The sequence below is a fragment of the Alosa alosa genome, chromosome 6 (genome assembly GCF_017589495.1).
Source record: "Alosa alosa isolate M-15738 ecotype Scorff River chromosome 6, AALO_Geno_1.1, whole genome shotgun sequence".
Lineage (NCBI taxonomy): Eukaryota > Metazoa > Chordata > Actinopteri > Clupeiformes > Clupeidae > Alosa > Alosa alosa.
The window spans coordinates 1,364,964-1,380,742 of record NC_063194.1 but is presented as its reverse complement, the minus strand read 5'-3'; the positions used below and the strand labels follow the sequence as shown (position 1 = coordinate 1,380,742).

General features: G+C 40.8%; 2 protein-coding genes and 1 long non-coding RNA gene across 8 annotated transcripts; 2 read left to right on the top strand and 1 right to left on the bottom strand.

Moving 5' to 3' along the window:
- Positions 1-36: 36 nt before the first annotated feature.
- LOC125296541 (splicing factor U2AF 65 kDa subunit-like) lies at positions 37-8,352 on the bottom strand. 2 transcript variants are annotated; one of them, XM_048246499.1, is made up of 11 exons: positions 8,235-8,352; positions 7,149-7,344; positions 6,925-7,028; positions 6,457-6,608; positions 5,859-5,975; positions 5,601-5,739; positions 4,809-4,888; positions 2,443-2,565; positions 2,228-2,314; positions 1,793-2,035; positions 37-1,577 (listed from the first exon to the last, which is right to left on the bottom strand). In XM_048246499.1, exons 1-11 carry the CDS (start codon positions 8,281-8,283, stop codon positions 1,446-1,448), a joined length of 1,422 nt encoding a protein of 473 aa, XP_048102456.1. In that variant the 5' UTR covers positions 8,284-8,352; the 3' UTR covers positions 37-1,445. The 2 variants fall into 2 exon arrangements, with proteins under 2 accessions (XP_048102456.1, XP_048102457.1); XM_048246500.1 differs by lacking the exon at positions 5,859-5,975.
- Positions 8,231-13,640, top strand: LOC125296542 (dehydrogenase/reductase SDR family member 7C-B-like). Of its 4 annotated transcripts, none has more exons than XM_048246501.1 (9): positions 8,231-8,353; positions 9,205-9,371; positions 9,990-10,069; positions 10,318-10,474; positions 10,721-10,833; positions 11,122-11,332; positions 11,827-11,919; positions 12,233-12,469; positions 12,780-13,640. In XM_048246501.1, the coding sequence occupies exons 3-9, from the start codon at positions 10,052-10,054 to the stop codon at positions 12,977-12,979; spliced, it is 1,029 nt and encodes a 342-aa protein (XP_048102458.1). In that variant the 5' UTR covers positions 8,231-8,353; positions 9,205-9,371; positions 9,990-10,051; the 3' UTR covers positions 12,980-13,640. The 4 variants fall into 4 exon arrangements, with proteins under 4 accessions (XP_048102458.1, XP_048102459.1, XP_048102460.1 ...); XM_048246502.1 differs by lacking the exon at positions 8,231-8,353 and adding an exon at positions 8,395-8,447; XM_048246503.1 differs by lacking the exon at positions 8,231-8,353 and having other exon boundaries at positions 8,940-9,395.
- A 162-nt stretch (positions 13,641-13,802) lies between these two features.
- Positions 13,803-14,894, top strand: LOC125296059. 2 transcript variants are annotated; one of them, XR_007193713.1, is made up of 4 exons: positions 13,803-14,012; positions 14,210-14,305; positions 14,435-14,487; positions 14,805-14,894. It is a non-coding gene; the product is annotated as an uncharacterized LOC125296059 (long non-coding RNA). The 2 variants fall into 2 exon arrangements; XR_007193712.1 differs by lacking the exon at positions 14,805-14,894 and having other exon boundaries at positions 14,435-14,526.
- The last annotated feature ends 885 nt before the right edge of the window (positions 14,895-15,779 follow it).

Below are 15,779 nucleotides of genomic sequence, written 5' to 3'. Positions count from 1 at the left end.
CATGTTCAACTCAAATAATTCACAACGTAAATTGAGTTCATATTTTATTTTTTATTGAAGACAAGGCAGTGTGGAAGTCTAGCTGTTTCCGCCACTTCGGGGGGGGGGGGGAAATCAGATTTTCAAATAGGCCTAAGTCTGAATTTTGAGATACCAAGTCAAAAAAATGAGAGAAAATGTTTTGACTCTTCTCAAACCATCAAAAAAAAATCATCAAAAAATAAATAAATCTGATTTCCCATCTTAAAATGTCAACTTTTGACTTAGTATCTCAAAAGTTTTACTTATCAACTCAATATTTTGATTTCAAGTAACCTACAGTTTTCACTTAATATCGCAACATTTTGATAGTTTGTGGCCCTTTTTCTCCTCTAGTGGCTGAAACGAGCTTCCATAAGTGGCAAATATAGAATGATTTAGAAAAAACTAAAGCATTCATTTGCACACATTCATAAGGTATCATGAATAAAGCATAAAAGCATTGTACATTTTCTACTAAGCATTTCATTGATATCTTTATGCTGGTAACAGTCACAAACAGGTGCTACTTCCAAGTGATTTGAATAGGCAGACTTTGGCAGCATCATTTCAGGTGTAATGCAAACTTTTACTTTACTTTTTGTAAATGTCTGAAATCAATAAGATATCTTTAATACTAAGGTTAATAAATAAATAATTCCATATAGACACTCAAGAGCACACTTCGGCACACACACACACCATCATCGAGCTTGAGTATACACAATCATAAACCAAGTCATAGACAATCATTCCATACAAAAAACCAACCAAACAAAAACATAGTTATGGTACCTTTTGAAGATAAATGTTTTGCTAAATATTAAAAGCACATTGTACTGTTTTATTTCTGTACCTTTGCATTTCTAGGTGACGTGAAAAAATACACCAAAACTTTGACTATTGCTTCAGAAAAGCATAGTCATGGATGTGCTTCTTCATCTGGAGCAGTGTAAGTACAATTCTGCATTATTAGGGAAATTCATCTCACATAAAAACTAACATTTTCAGTAAGGTTTGACCTAAATGATAGGCTACTAAAAGCAAATATCATTAATTGCTAACTATGATATGTATACCCAGGTGATTGGAGTTTTACATAAATACAAACATTCATATCTACTCAGTTCCCAAAAGTGTAACCTGTCTTGTAAACTTCACAAAGCACAGTTTTCTTATCATAATAAAGCATTAATTGACTACATGTCTAAAGCAATAGCTTAATGAAATGGTTAGGATCCTCAAAGTATTACCGGTATACATTTATCTATTTCTATAAAAATCTTTGGAAGATCTATTCCTTCAGTCTTCAGTGTCAGAGTTAGCTTGTGGATAGAGTGCAAGGGACTGGATGCATGTGAAAGGTGTAATAAATGTCATATGCCACACAGAGGAGGGCAGGTGTGCACTGCTCACAGCAGCTTTCTTTAGAACTCATGTCTGTGATACATGTCGGGATTGTAGTATTTGGTGACGACCATCCTGTTAGCAAACTTGCGCCCAGTCAATGCTTGCATGGCCTTCTGACATTCCACTGCAGAAGCGTATTCCACAAATATCTGGAATGAAGAGAAGAAACACATGATCACATGAACTTTTTCAAGATATTTTTTGAGTGTGTGTGTGTGTGTATAAGAGAGGGAATCTACTTAAAAGCAAACAACAAAACAACAAACAAAAATAACATTCTCTGGAACAAAATTCTCAAACATTCTCCCTGGGTGGGCAGAAGATGAAGAAGAAGGTTCCAGAATATGCCACGTCGGCGGCTGACCTTTCCACAGCCCGGGACCTCCACTCCATCAACGGGGCGCGGGATCTCGATGGAGCGCACGATGCCATATTTGCAGCACTCCTCCCGGATGTCCTCCAGGATCTCGTCGTAGTCCTCGTCGTCCACCAGCTCCTCGGGCATGACCATATTGAGCAGACACAACACCTCCGTGGGTAGGCCTGAGTTATGCAGCTTCTGTAAGCCCGGCACCTGCAGCATCACCGGTGTCTCGATAATGGCCGTCTGGAGACAAGCCAGAGAAGAAGGGAGACAAGGAATAATACAGGGTAAAGGAAATCAGAAAAAAAAAACTGACTAACGGTTTTTATTTTAACACATTTGTTTTAAGAGTGTATTTTAAGAGTGTATAGAGAAAAAGACAAGATCATGAAAAAATAATTGATCATGGTAAGTGCAGTGGAGTAGGGGACATACCGGATTAGAGTTCTTGGCCCCCACGCTTGCCCTCTGGACAATCAGCTTTTTGTCGCCCAGCTGCATACCGTTGAGACCAGCCACCGCCTGTGAGCGCAACCCACAGAATCACTGGACCTCACCATGACATTAACCTCAAAGGTCAACTTCAGGAACAGGCCCGTAAAAAAAATGGAAGTGTGAACTTGTTTGCCTGTGGTGCTTGCCATACTTACCTGATCGGTGGCGCTGATATCGACATATTCACAGAAAGCGTAACCTTTGGACAGTGATGTGGCACTGTCTTTGACAAGGTTGAAAGCTTTGAGAGGACCGAATGATGTCAAGAGCTCCTTAACCTGCACAGGTAAGAGCAGGGGAGAGCTTGTTAGAACGGGGGATGCCAGCGCAGGCCGAATGTCTGCATGCTATGCTGTCTGTTTCAAATCTATGAGAAGGTAAATCAAGAAGTGAGATGGCTTTGGAGCTGTGCAGAAGGTGGTATGGCAAAAAAACAAATACTGTGCTCTGTGCTGTACTGCTTCAAGGAGGAGTTCACCTAGGTGTTAACTTGCGAGCCCCTTAAGGAAAAAGTGCATGAAGATTTGGTTTTAATTAATTCCCTGACAAATGTACCATCATCTTCATGTGACCAAATAAAACTGAAAGATGAAATTGCTTTGGGGTCCAAACTTTGCTTACATGGAAAAAAACAAAAAACATATTGTCCATGTTGATAGCAAGTTAGCAGTAATAGTAACAGTAAATTAATTCACAGTACAAATTGAAGAACATACACATCACTTTGCATATGAAACCTTGGCAGAATTACTGTTTTCCCACCAACCAAGGTTAAAATCCTGGCTGATATACTGTACATGGGAAGCATTATTTTCATTGTCAGCAGTTGCTGAACAAGACCAACTCTAAGACCCCAATTCAGACAGAGCAGAAGCCTCTAGGTATCATATCAGGGTCATAATGCATGAGCGTTTAGGGAAGCAATATCTTACCTGTCTCAATCAGTAAAGGAAGAGAACCTAGAGTTTAAACCTCAACGTTATGGTTACCAATTCAAGACGGCCCTTAAACCCTGATGGTCTCTCCTAACCATCCAAATCGCCCGGTCACCCAACTCTTCTGCTACCTAACCCAATAACCCGTCACCCTTCCCGTCACCCCCAACCCCAAACTAAGCTCATTTTGGGTCGCTATCGCGCTCCAAGAAAGAAATGGGAAAGGAAAGCAGCCAGGGAAGGGGACCTGCTGGCTTTAGAGGTGTATCCGTGTGAAAAACGGAATGTCTTACTTGCCTTGTGTTACATGTTGGCATGGCAGCAGTAGGTCAGTACTACTGAACAAATTAAGAGCGGAGACTTAGAACGATCTTACAGGCCCCTAGCTGGGGACAGAGTGGGGGAACAAAAATGAAAGAGCTGTGAGTATCAAAGCAGTAGCAGTGACTGCAAGAGACAAAGGAGAAGGAAAATGATCACACACCAGGGTAACATTGACGTCCATTTTCTTTTCTTGTCACTAACTCTGACTGTTTTAAACATGACGTCTCCAATCACAGGATTACATGTGAACTGCAGACAACATGACAATCCCCCATCCATTTCATGAGAGTTAGGTTAATATGAAGTACAGTGTGTTTTATGTCGTTGTTTAGGTCTGACCAATTACACATTAATTTAATAAAGGTGTTTCTCAAAGGTATATGACAAAGCTATTTACTTAACCTACCCAAATTAATTCAGTCAACTACAATTCTGGATTGGAAATGGAACATTTGTTAAAAATGAACACATATAATCAATATAGTGGTATCCTTCTATATCCAAAAAAACATTACCCAAAAGCAACCTTAAAAATATGTCATGCTCAATGTACTTATATTGTCCAAGTTTCTCTACATGCTACATAAAGCTAGCATAAGATGGGAATGTTAATTTATATATAAATATATATATATATATAACTTTTTTATGTTTATTAAGACTGTGTAAATTAACGTGTTAAGAAGTTAAACTACAAGAGTAATACAACCATCCATGCTGTGAAAATACTTTGTAAGTGATTAACAGAACCATGCCAATGAAATATCATGTGATGGTGAATGCTACTGATCTTTCCATTTTTGGCTTTGCAACTCAGTCTTTCAATGACTTTGTCAATTCTTTCACAACAACCATTGTGACAAGCTGCTTGATGCTACTTAAACATTAGCGCTACAATAGCTTCCAAAAGCTTCCCTAAATCAAGCTCTGTTAGCTGGCATTATTAGTAGGTTATTGAGATATGTTGTTGAGTTGTTTATGTCAATAAAGATCTATATGATATGGGGGGGTGGGGGGGTGGAGATACTGATTGGCTAAATCCATAGGCGTCAGAAGTGCAAGTAAACCAAAAGTAAGCCTGCTTTCAGAAATGTTCTTCGCAAAAACACATTGACATTATTAATATAAACAAGTGTTCACAATGTATTAGTTCATATTAACAAAATGGGAAAAATATGTATATCTTAATGCTATTTGAGCTAAAATAAGTGCATGGGCATGTCAAAATCAGTAGCTTGGTGACAGAGAAGGCTTGTATGTACCTGATCATCATTAAGATAGTTGGGTAGGCCTCCAATGAAGAGTTTATGTGGTGAGTCTGGAACCACTGTGGATACAACGCCTGGGGGGGGGGGGGGAGGTAAAGTAATATTTAAATCAAAAAAGGTCATTCTAAAGAGGATATGATGCAATTGAATTATCAGCTTCAAAGAACATTAACGTGCAAGTGACTATTGTGTGGAGGTTGAAAAAAACATTTTGGGAAATTAGATTAGACTGTACCAAAGCGACTGAGAATAACTGGAAGCTACTTTGATTATGGAGCTGTGATGTAGCTCAATGTTTCTCAAAGTGTGGTCCGCAAGCTATCCCAAGTGGTCCGCGAGCAGACATGGTAAAATATAATATAGATTTGTTTGCAATGTTGAACCAACGTGTATGTAAATCCAAACAGTTCAGCAACATGCCTATGTAAACTACGCCAGTTTAAATCATATGAATTCTCTGACACAATAAGCAAGGTGAGTAGGCCTATTGTGTAATATACTGTGAAAGTAGGTCTACTACTTTTTTTTTTAGCTAGGTGGTCTGCGATTTTTTTTTTTATTGGTTAAGTGGTCCAATTACACGTTTGAGTCTGAGCACGTTTGAGAAACACTGATGTAGCTCATCACCAATCACTGCATTAAGCATGACATAGCTCATAGCTCTGAAGATGGCACAAAATTCAGTCACGCTAATATCTTTTTCGATGTGCAAAGCCCTGATTGAAAGGGATCCTGCTGATCTGACAGCTAAAGCCTAAAAGCTGGCTTCAGAACTGCAGAGCTAACCTGGAACATGAAAAGCTGGCTGCTCTGCAATCCCTGGAAGGGGGCGGTAATCATGTGGTCGTCTGATCTTTAGACACTGGCCCTGGAAGGGGATTCCATCGAATGCCATGGCCTGGGTTGTTTCGTCTACAGAGCGGAACTGTTTTAGGGACAAAAACATTAAATTAAGTCCATACGTTGAATAATAATAGAATTTCCTTAGCATTTCTGTTACATAAGCCATCAAATCAGGTATATAGAGACTAAGGCTAGGCTTACTTCTAAAAATGCAAAATTCTTGTCTTGATTGATTTGCACGGCAAGCACGGGGCTACTAGGGGCTTGGGAGAGGCCGGCCAGACGCATCTGGGCATTAAAAAACTCTGCCATGGACTCCTGAAAACACAAATGAAGACCAGGGGCATTGTCTCGACAGTTAAGGGCCATTCACACCAGGAACTATAACTATAACAATAACTATATTCATACGATAAAAGCATCCACACTGACCAACGATAAGAAAATACTCTCTTTGTGTTGATGAATGTGTTGGAATTTTTTTTTATGGATTCTGATTGGCTGTCAGCTTTTTATTGTTCTCAAAATTGGTCTGAAAGTGATCCCCAACTATATCGTTCTTCATGTCGTTATAGTTATAGTTTAGTTGTGGACGTTGTCATTAATATTAGCTAAAACGATATTTTTGTTGTTATAGTTATCATTCTTGGTGTGAACGACCCTTTAGCCTGGAAACAGCCAACACTCTGGAGTCCCCTCACAGTGCTTATAGCACAAAACAATCCATACATTTTTTTTTAAGTTTACTGTGAGTTGGGCCTTTTTTCTCTAGAGAGGATGACTAATCCTCCGGGCTTACCTCAGTCACACCAAAAGGAATATTGCCAACATAGAGGCGTCGGGCTTGTCTGGTCATCTGACTGCCCACAACGGGCACTTGTGTGGGTGTGACAGACACTCCGCTTGTGCTGGAGGTTGCCAGCAACGCTATTGTGGGGATCTGGCCGGCAGCTGAAGGTGAAAAAAGTATGTTTAAGGTCACTTAGCTGAAAGAATACAAAAATGCATGGCACCCTGACATTCTGTGCCCCCCCTTCCCCATTTCTCAATTTTGCTTAAGGGGCACCTTCCAATGCACTTTACAGTGATGTGTGCTCTCACTTTTATTCCAAGGCAGCCTCCATAGAGTGAAGACATCACTATATTTATGTGATTGTGATTATTATCCAATTACAACTGCTTAAGTTAACAAATTACTTTTAAAATGTGTCTGAGGATACCATGGGACAACATGCTTCCATTAAAAAGTTAGCAGAAACAGAGTCACCTTGCATGGCCTTATACTGCATGGGAGTGATGTGTTCAAAGCCAGGAGGAGGCATATCCCAGTACTTGTATGTCTTTTTCTTCCTTGTTCTCCGTGGAGAATAACTATAAAAACAGCAACACCTTGAAATAACACTGCATGCTGACCTGACAAATACAGAGAAAGCTAAGGAGGAAAGGTTAATCTATTACACAAGTACTTATGGAGTGGGCAGCAACACCTACCTGTGCTTTTTATGATCCCTGGAATTACTCCTCCTGTCGCGGCTCTTGCGGTCCCTGCTGCGGCTCTTGCGGTCCCTGCTGCGACTGCGCTTATCCCGATTGCGACTGCCCCGGTCTTTGCTCCAGCTTCGGTGCTTGTCGCTGCGGCTGGGTGAACTGCTTCGGCTCCTTCTCTTGTGCCGTTCCCTTTCTCTCTCTAAAAGGTCACACAAGAGAGGAAGTCGTCTTTATTTTAAAAGCCCATGAAATTATGAACGAGAAGAACTCTGGTTACGGTTAGAATATAATTCTCAACATTCCATGCTGATAAATTGATAACTTGTTTCAATTAATGTCTTTGCATTCGCATCTTGTGGACAGACTAGCTGTAATTATGTGATAGTACACTGGGGGCTTAGCGAGAGGACTACGAACTTCCAACATTAAAAGATGCCATAACTAGGATGGGCTACGACAACGTATGGTAGCCTATATTTGACATTTCTAAAGTTGGCTAACTTATCCAACCGATAACTCATAAGTTGTAATGTTAACATCAACTTCATTCATAAAATGGCATTGGGCTATACCAAGGTACACTATAGGTGTCGCTCATTTACTAGTCAATATAGGACACAATAGCTGTCATATGACATGTAGCCTACATCCACCATGTATCCGACTGGCAGGTCAGTCTCGTGTAGGATGCTGGTATGAACTATAGTTAGCACAGATTAGCTTGCTTATCCGCAGCAGTAGGCTACAGCAAGTTTACAAATTAGCTGGCTAAATTAGCGGCAAGTTTTTGGGTTTATGAAGATCACGTTATGCTATCGATGAGGTTAGTTAGCCACCGCTGCAGACAGAACAGCAGAAAAGAGTTACTTTTAACCAAACAAAATTTACCCATAGCTGGTCGTCAATCCATTGGAAATCATATTAGGTTCAGTTAGCTGATAACGATACCTTACGTCATTTTACGAACCAACTAACAAACGCAATAGCTAGCTTTGTAGTCAATAGCTACTGGGGTCAAATAATAAATTCGCCCATAAACACCGACGAATATAAATGTACATGATGGGATAATTTAAATAACAAAATCACCTTGCCGATTTTCGCTTAGTTGTTTCTCAAACTCCTCAAAATCCGACATTTTCCCACACGAGTGCAGAACTAGGTTTGGAGTGCGAGTCAGCCTCGAGAGGTCCAGCTCAATTTCCCAGGTAACAGAAAACCCTTTTTTGCAAGCTAAGCTAAATAGATTTCGACAAGGCTGGGATTCACTGGTGCAAATAAAGTTGGGATCAAGAGAGCAAGGTAATGTTAAGGCAACATTTTCCTGTAAATTGAGTGAACGAATTCCATGATGTTGCTACGGGCTTTCCAATGTATGAAAAAAGCGCGCATGCTCAAGGAGAGCTCTGCAAAACAGCTGATTTGTAGCCTCGTCTCCTCAAATTGTAATTTGATGGGTAGAGATATGATATGATATCATGTTTCCATTCATGAAAATAAAGTAGCCTTGAATTCTTTCGATTAAGCCAAGATATTACTTAGGCTATTTCCAAAAACACAATTAATTTAACTGGCCACATTTCTTAGTTGTTTATCAGTTCTCATTCATTAGGCCTAATTTGACTTGTGCCACTGGACACTCATCAGTTTAGGTTAGGCTAGCCCTGTCTATAATATAGATCATCATCTGCAGATTATACTGAAGGAAGAATGACAAGACATAGGAAATATACCTATGTCTTTAACCAAATGTCTAAAAACAAAGAATTATGTGTGTGTGTGTTTGTGTGTGTAGGCCTACTTTTACTATTCAGTTTCTTGGATAGGGTAGCATACACAATAATTAGGCCTACACTTTGTTTATAGATATTTGTTCTACTTTTTCCTGTTTCAAAGTATGCCAAATGCCATGTTTGCGATTATCCATCACAGCATCCCGTCACACTGCGTACACAAGAACATAGAGAACTATGCTGCATTCAAAAAACACTGGCCTCTCAAAAACCATGCCTTAAGAAATGTGACACCCGGTGTCCACTAACCCCCTTCTCTGCTTCAGCCTTGCCATGTGCACAACATACATGGAACATGACTGAGTCAGCTGTGTGCTATTAAAAGACCCCCAGTCCCACAGCACTGCCCTGTGGGTCTATTGCTGTCTGGAAAATGGGCAGCTAGGGGGGAGATTACGGGTGAAGGCAGCCCTGACTCCTGGACATCAAGAAGGTATTTGTACCAGTAGCGCACACAGTATGTCCTGCTTTCATGCTCGGTGAAAGATGTTACAGTTAACATGAATGTTAGTAGACAACTTCAGTGACCGCAAACAACCTAGGATGGGCTTTTGTGGTGAAGAGTTGCAGCTCAGAGTTTTGTGCATTAGAGTAAAATATATTTGGTCATTGCTTGTTATGCTGGAGGTCTTGGGATAGTGGCTTCTTTGGCTTCTGTCAGTTTTGATTTCTGAAGCAAATGTGTTCAGCTTTAAATTGAAAATGGAAATAAGTTCCCTAAGCCCTGCTAGTTGCTGTAAATAGGCAGCTAGTTGTAGGTTACTGTATATTTAGAATTGCTTCAAGGATAGATGGTGAACTACGACTGCATGGATGAAAACCAAAACTTGTTCTTAAGCTGCATGTATTGTTCTGATGTTTGAAATCTACAGTGATACTGTAGTGAAAGCTTAAACATGTCTATTTTGTTGTGATTACTATTATCCTCCTAGCATTGTTGTGTAAACAACTACATGGGCAGTATAGCATAATATATATAATCATGTGGTATGACTTTCTTGAGATATGCTTCATCTGGTATATGAGAATTAATCATATTCTCTCTTTATAGATTAAATCTCCTGAAGCAGTACAAATACATTTAAGTTTCAAGGGTCCAGAACAGCTATCATAATGGAGGATGTTCTTTTGGTAAGTATTAATTATCAGATATCTTACTATGTTAGGCCTATACATTATTATTATTAACAGAGTTTACATTTGGATCAACATTTTAGGTTAATGGTTACCCTCTGATGTTTGTTGTTAATATTAGGTTATGGTCAATTTTGGGTATCTACTCTTCCCTCTAATGTAGCTTTTTATGTTAAAATAATGTATTGTACTACATGTTGCTCATTTCACTGTAATAAAGAGGGAATGTTTTTTTTTGGTCGGAGGGGATGGATTGGACCACTGTGCTGCTTGTGCCGGCGGTGGTCGTGGTAACAGCCGGGATCATTTACCTGTACAGCACGGTGCTCAGGTTAATGTCCAAAACCACGGTGCGGAACAAAGTCGTGGTCATTACAGACGCCTTGTCTGGACTAGGAAATGGTAATGGCTCTCAGAAAGTGTGACTGTCATTTTCGCTTGACCATGTTTTGAGCACAGCCACCAGCGACTTCAAGGCAGCGCTGCCTTGCCTAACCCTAACCCTAGCACCTTCCAGGCAGTGTTGCCTTGAAGTCGACGATGGGGGCCCAAAAGACCATATATTGTAATTTTCCTACTGTGGATACATTGAGATACTGGACTGGGGTCAGTCAGTCACCCTTCACATTCAGACTCACTGTTTTGCAGAGTGTGCCAAGGTCTTTCACAAGGGAGGTGCCAGGTTGGTCCTCTGTGGGAAAAGCTGGGAGAAGCTAGATACTCTCGCTGAGCAGCTGGCTAATAACTGTGACCCCACTGTGGTGAGTCTGGAGCCACCCTATATATTTAAAACACATAGCAGAATTAAACTGTTTTTCTCACCTTTGTTCAAATATATGAATTTACATTGGGTTTTATTGGGTCTGAGAGAGATGAACTGACTAAATGATAACCTTCATGTTTATAATTAAATGAAACATACTGTTGAAATGTCTGACCTGCTCTTATTTAATGCATAAATGACAAAATGGCCGATGAATTACTGGATGGCTAGAACAGTCTAGAATCTCCTAACTACTTTTGTCATTACCTGTTCCACCAATCTGTAGACTTTCCCTTCCAAACTGGTACTGCTAGATTTCAGTGACATGGAGGAACTACCTGATGTGATCTCCGAGGTGTTGGAATGCTACGGTTGCCTGGACGTTCTCATCATCAACGGCAGCATGAAGGTGAAAGCTCCTGTGCAGGATCTGTCTTTGGAGATGGATAAGGCCATCATGGACATTAACTACTTTGGACCCATTACTCTGGCCAAAGGTAATATAGCATCTGATCAGTTTACACAGCTCGCTTTTGTAGCCTTAGGCCCAGTTTGATGGTAGGCAGTGACTCTCTACAGCAGGCTTGTGCAAAATTCCAGAATTGAATTGAAACTGGCTCTTAAATTCCAATTCAATTCTTGAATTTCACTTGCATTTCAATTGAGGTAGCAAACAGGAAGCAGAATTGCAATTCGAATTGTGCACAACCCTGCTGTACAGTGAGTGGACATGGGTAGTGTTCACCATGCAATCATTTCTTTATTGGTTAAAGTCTTTGGAGCCACAAAAAGCAATTATGGTACCCATTTTTTCACACAAAAAGGCACAAATGACCTGTATTATCTGAATTAACTGTATTACAGTTAGCTGTCCTGTAAATTGCTGTAAATATTGCATTAACCAATGTAAAATTTGATATGAAACTGAGACAAAGATGATTAAAAGTTGATGACAAAACAGTATGGATGCATTTTCTGTTTCATTGTGTAGGTATTTTACCATCCATGATCTCCAGGAGGAGCGGACACATTTTGCTAATCAACAGCATCCAGGGGAAGCTGGCACTGCCATTCCGCACCACATGTAAGAATATGTTAGGAGCAGATGAGACATATCACATCCATTTCAGGTCATCCATGTCCTGTCATTTAGAAACAGTACCCACTTGAGATTTGTATGTCTAAGTATGATACCTACGTGCAGGTAATGTTATGCATGACTTGAAATGGAAAGGCACAGACCAGACACTATCACAATCAAGGGACTGTCTCTAAAATCTGATATTTGCATTTCGGTAACTAGATTAATACTTAATAACTGATGCATGGCATGCGGAGGAAAACTTGAGTGAATGGTGAATTAATGGTGACGTAATTGAGTCTTTCCTGATCTGCAGACGCTGCTTCCAAGCATGCTGTGCAGGCTTTCTTTGACTGTCTGCGTGCCGAGGTTCAGGAGTATGGCATCTCTGTGAGCACCATCAGCCACACCTTCATCAGCTCTCCGCCCCCAACAGAAGAGACCCCCATCCCAGCAGAGGAGACCCCCGTCCCAGCAGAGGAGACCCCCGTCCCAGCAGAGGAGACCTCCACCCCAGCAGAGGAGACCCCCGCCCCAGTATCTTCCAGGAAAGGTATACCGACAAGTCTAGAGTCCGATTTGTGAGTCATTTTTGTAGCCCTGCAGCTTTGATTGATAGTCATATTCCTAGAGGATGCTAGAAAGATGATGCGTTTGTTTAACTGTATATTAGGCTGGTTGGAAAAATGTCCAAACAGCCTAATACTCTACTGTTTGGAAGAATTTTTTGCCTAATATTAACCCACGCACGCAGGTGGCAGTAAGAAATTGGGAGGAAGAGGATGAACAGTACTGGGAAATGCATGAAGTTAAAATGTCATTGTTAAGTTGCTTTGCGTCTTTCTTTTTCTGTTTCGTTGTAGCCTTTTCCCTTGGCATTGCCCCTGAGCATATGGCCGCCGAGATTGTGAAAACGTTGAGCACCAAGAAGAAAGAAGTTGTCCTGGCCCGCTCCATTTCGAAAGCAGTGATCTACGCCCGTGCATTCTTTCCAAACTTCGTCTTCTCAGTGATGGCCGCAGGAGTGCAGAACAGTGCTACCGCTTTGGACCAGGATTTATAACATGGGCACAACAGAAGTCACATGAGCCATATGATAAATGACCAGGGCTGTAATGGAGGCTAAACGCAAGTAAATGCAGTTTATCCAACTCTGAATTTTCAGAAAGAGTTTCCACCTATCAAAAGAGTTTATTCACCAATTGCAACCTATAACCTTCAAAAATCACACTGTATTATCCACATTCACAATATGTAGGCCTACTCTCGTCAACACTCTAGGAACCATTTAATACCACTGATATTGTTATGAACATTGGAGTTGGACAACCTCCACCATCATCAAACATGTTCTGAATGCCTTGATCTGATCTGATACAGCATATGGTACAGTCCACCTTACCGTGATCACAGAATTTATAGTGTTCCCACCTCTTATTTTACCACTACACTCCTGTAAATGACAGATTACACAGTGCTTGGACTTACATCAGCTCCAAGGGCAGCATGTTAACTGACTTTCTTAAGATGTATGATGAAAAGTCAAGAGAGGTTCTAGTATTGTGAGTTGATGACATGTTATTGAGAGGTTTGGATCATAGACATTGCATAGGTATTGTGGTGTTGACATGATTAAAAAAATGGTAGGCCTATTACTGATATTGATACTGATATTACTGTAATAATAACAATGGCGCAAAAAATAAATGTCTTTGTCTATGTAAGACTTCTGTTTTGAGCTTTTCAGTAGGCCTACAACCTCATCATTCCAGTTTTTAGCCTATACTGACAAATCATATGTTGCAGTACTGCGCCACCCATAGACTGTAGGCTATATGGTCTATGGCGCCACCTAATGATGACCTGGCAGTGGCACTTTTCTTTCATGTGGGTCGTCGTCCGGTTGCCGTCGGTCTGGGAGACTTGACACATCGAAATGTCTTTTCTGTGGAATCGTGTTTGTGAATACAATCCAGTTTTCACGGGTTTAATAAGGACGGGCAGAATGTGGAACAGTGTTAGCGTCGCCGAGAAAATCCCAACAGTGAAACACGACAGAGCTGCACAGTGTTTTACTGTAAGCTTGAACACAGCTGGTAAGAGTAAAAGCCATTGCCTCGTTGGCTGAGGCACAATCTGGGCGATAGCACCAAATATAGTCCGTGGCCTAAATGCATAGGCCTCCCTGGAATCTAGCGTACACGCGAGGCTATAGCCTACGCGTTTTCAAAGTAATAAACCCACTGTGAGTAAAAAAAAAAAAAAAGAAATAAATGTCGTGTATTCCAATCAGGCACTCATGACTACGCCACCCTGCGGTACAATCTAACCGGCGACGGAGAAGTAAATCTAATGTCAACCAATGTTCCTGAGTCATTCCGGGCCCAAGGTATTGCAGCACACCTTGCTAAGGTAAAGCTGGCCTGGTGACAGTGATATTCAGTTTCAGGAGGCTTCAATAGGCCCACAAGCGTGTTGGGTTTTCAGAAACAAACCGTTTTTTTCTGTCATTTTGCAGGCCGCCATGGACTTTGTTGTGGAAGAAAAGTTGAAGGCTCACATTTCTTGTTGGTACATCAAAAAATATGTGGAGGAGAACCCTGATTTGGGGTACAATAATCACATAGTCGATTAATTGTTGCCAATTACGTATTACATGTTGCCCTACGTAGGCTCCAGTCTAGGCTATGTCCAGCTATTTCCCCTTCATTATCTCTAATGAAGTTTTTTGTTGTGTGTAGGTTTGAAATGTCTAAAAGCTGCAATCATATTATAGGCTTAAAAATAGTTGGACTATGTCATTTTAAACTTAATTGGTGTCCTCATGTTGTTACAAATGTGCCATATGTATTCAAGCACAGATGTTGGTTTGCTTTTTACTCCTGCAGAGTGATGCAGAGGCACACCAGAGCACCTCTTAATTCCGTGATCCTATCACATCAGACCGATCCCAGTAGGTATCACAGAGATGGTGTTTATATTCAGTCAGCTGTCAAGGACCTCTTGGCCATGATTGGATGCAGGATATGCATTAATTCCACATTAAAGCCCAGACCAGTTTGATCCCTTCTGTTGGTGACATGCTACAGGGATTATGCTAATACATATTTGCTGGAGAAATCTAAACACGTGTAAGGACATCCCCAAATAATTTCATCATCTGAATGAAAGGGGAAATCTTTGAATAGGAAAGATCTCTGGCCTTCTACACAGACTACGGTTTCTTCCCAAAACACAGTATGTCTTGACAACAGGCCATTTCAAATCAATAAGCAGATCAATTTCATTTCCAGGGCTAAGAAATCTAATTCAGAGAGACATAGCGGCTGAACTATCCTTAATAAAGCAATAGGCTTTTTTGCCTCAGCCCAGTATCATTTCAAAAGCAAAAAACAAAATGGTGCTTTTTTTTTTTTCTCATCAAAACTATAGTGATTCCTTATTATGAAGGTCCAAGCCACATATTAGATATTGATTTCTCATACCTCGGCTCGAGTATGGCCTATTTGTGTGAGGTGAGAATCCAATAATCTCAACCTTGAATTTGGTCTTTGCTCTCTGCATCTCTCTGGCTTCCTTGTTGCCGTGACCGTGAACCTAATGTCCATTAAAGTGAAGGGGGGATGGGTGGGAGAGTCATGTAAATGGTATCCCACTAAGAAAACTCAGATTTATGTCTATGTGGGGGATGATAATAGCCTTGGAGAACCTAGACAAACCCTTGGCAAATTTGAATTCGCTCTGCAGGTCTGTCTAGCCAAGAGGCCTTTCACTCCCATTTCTAGTGTTCCTGAAACCTGGCATTTTGATCAGCGTCCATTGGTGATGCCCCTTGGAAATGGCAGGTGAATGAACCTTATCCA

Coding starts and splice junctions, on each gene's coding strand:
- LOC125296541 (XM_048246499.1), bottom strand. CDS start 8,283: ATGTCGGATTTTGAGGAGTTTGAGAAACAACTAAGCGAAAATCGGCAA. Junction 7,345..8,234: donor ACTAAGCGAAAATCGGCAAG/GTGATTTTGTTA, acceptor GTGACCTTTTAG/AGAGAGAAAGGGAACGGCAC. Junction 6,609..6,924: donor GCAGTATAAGGCCATGCAAG/GTGACTCTGTTT, acceptor TTTCACCTTCAG/CTGCCGGCCAGATCCCCACA.
- LOC125296542 (XM_048246501.1), top strand. Junction 11,333..11,826: donor ACCCATTACTCTGGCCAAAG/GTAATATAGCAT, acceptor TTCATTGTGTAG/GTATTTTACCATCCATGATC. Junction 11,920..12,232: donor ACTGCCATTCCGCACCACAT/GTAAGAATATGT, acceptor CCTGATCTGCAG/ACGCTGCTTCCAAGCATGCT.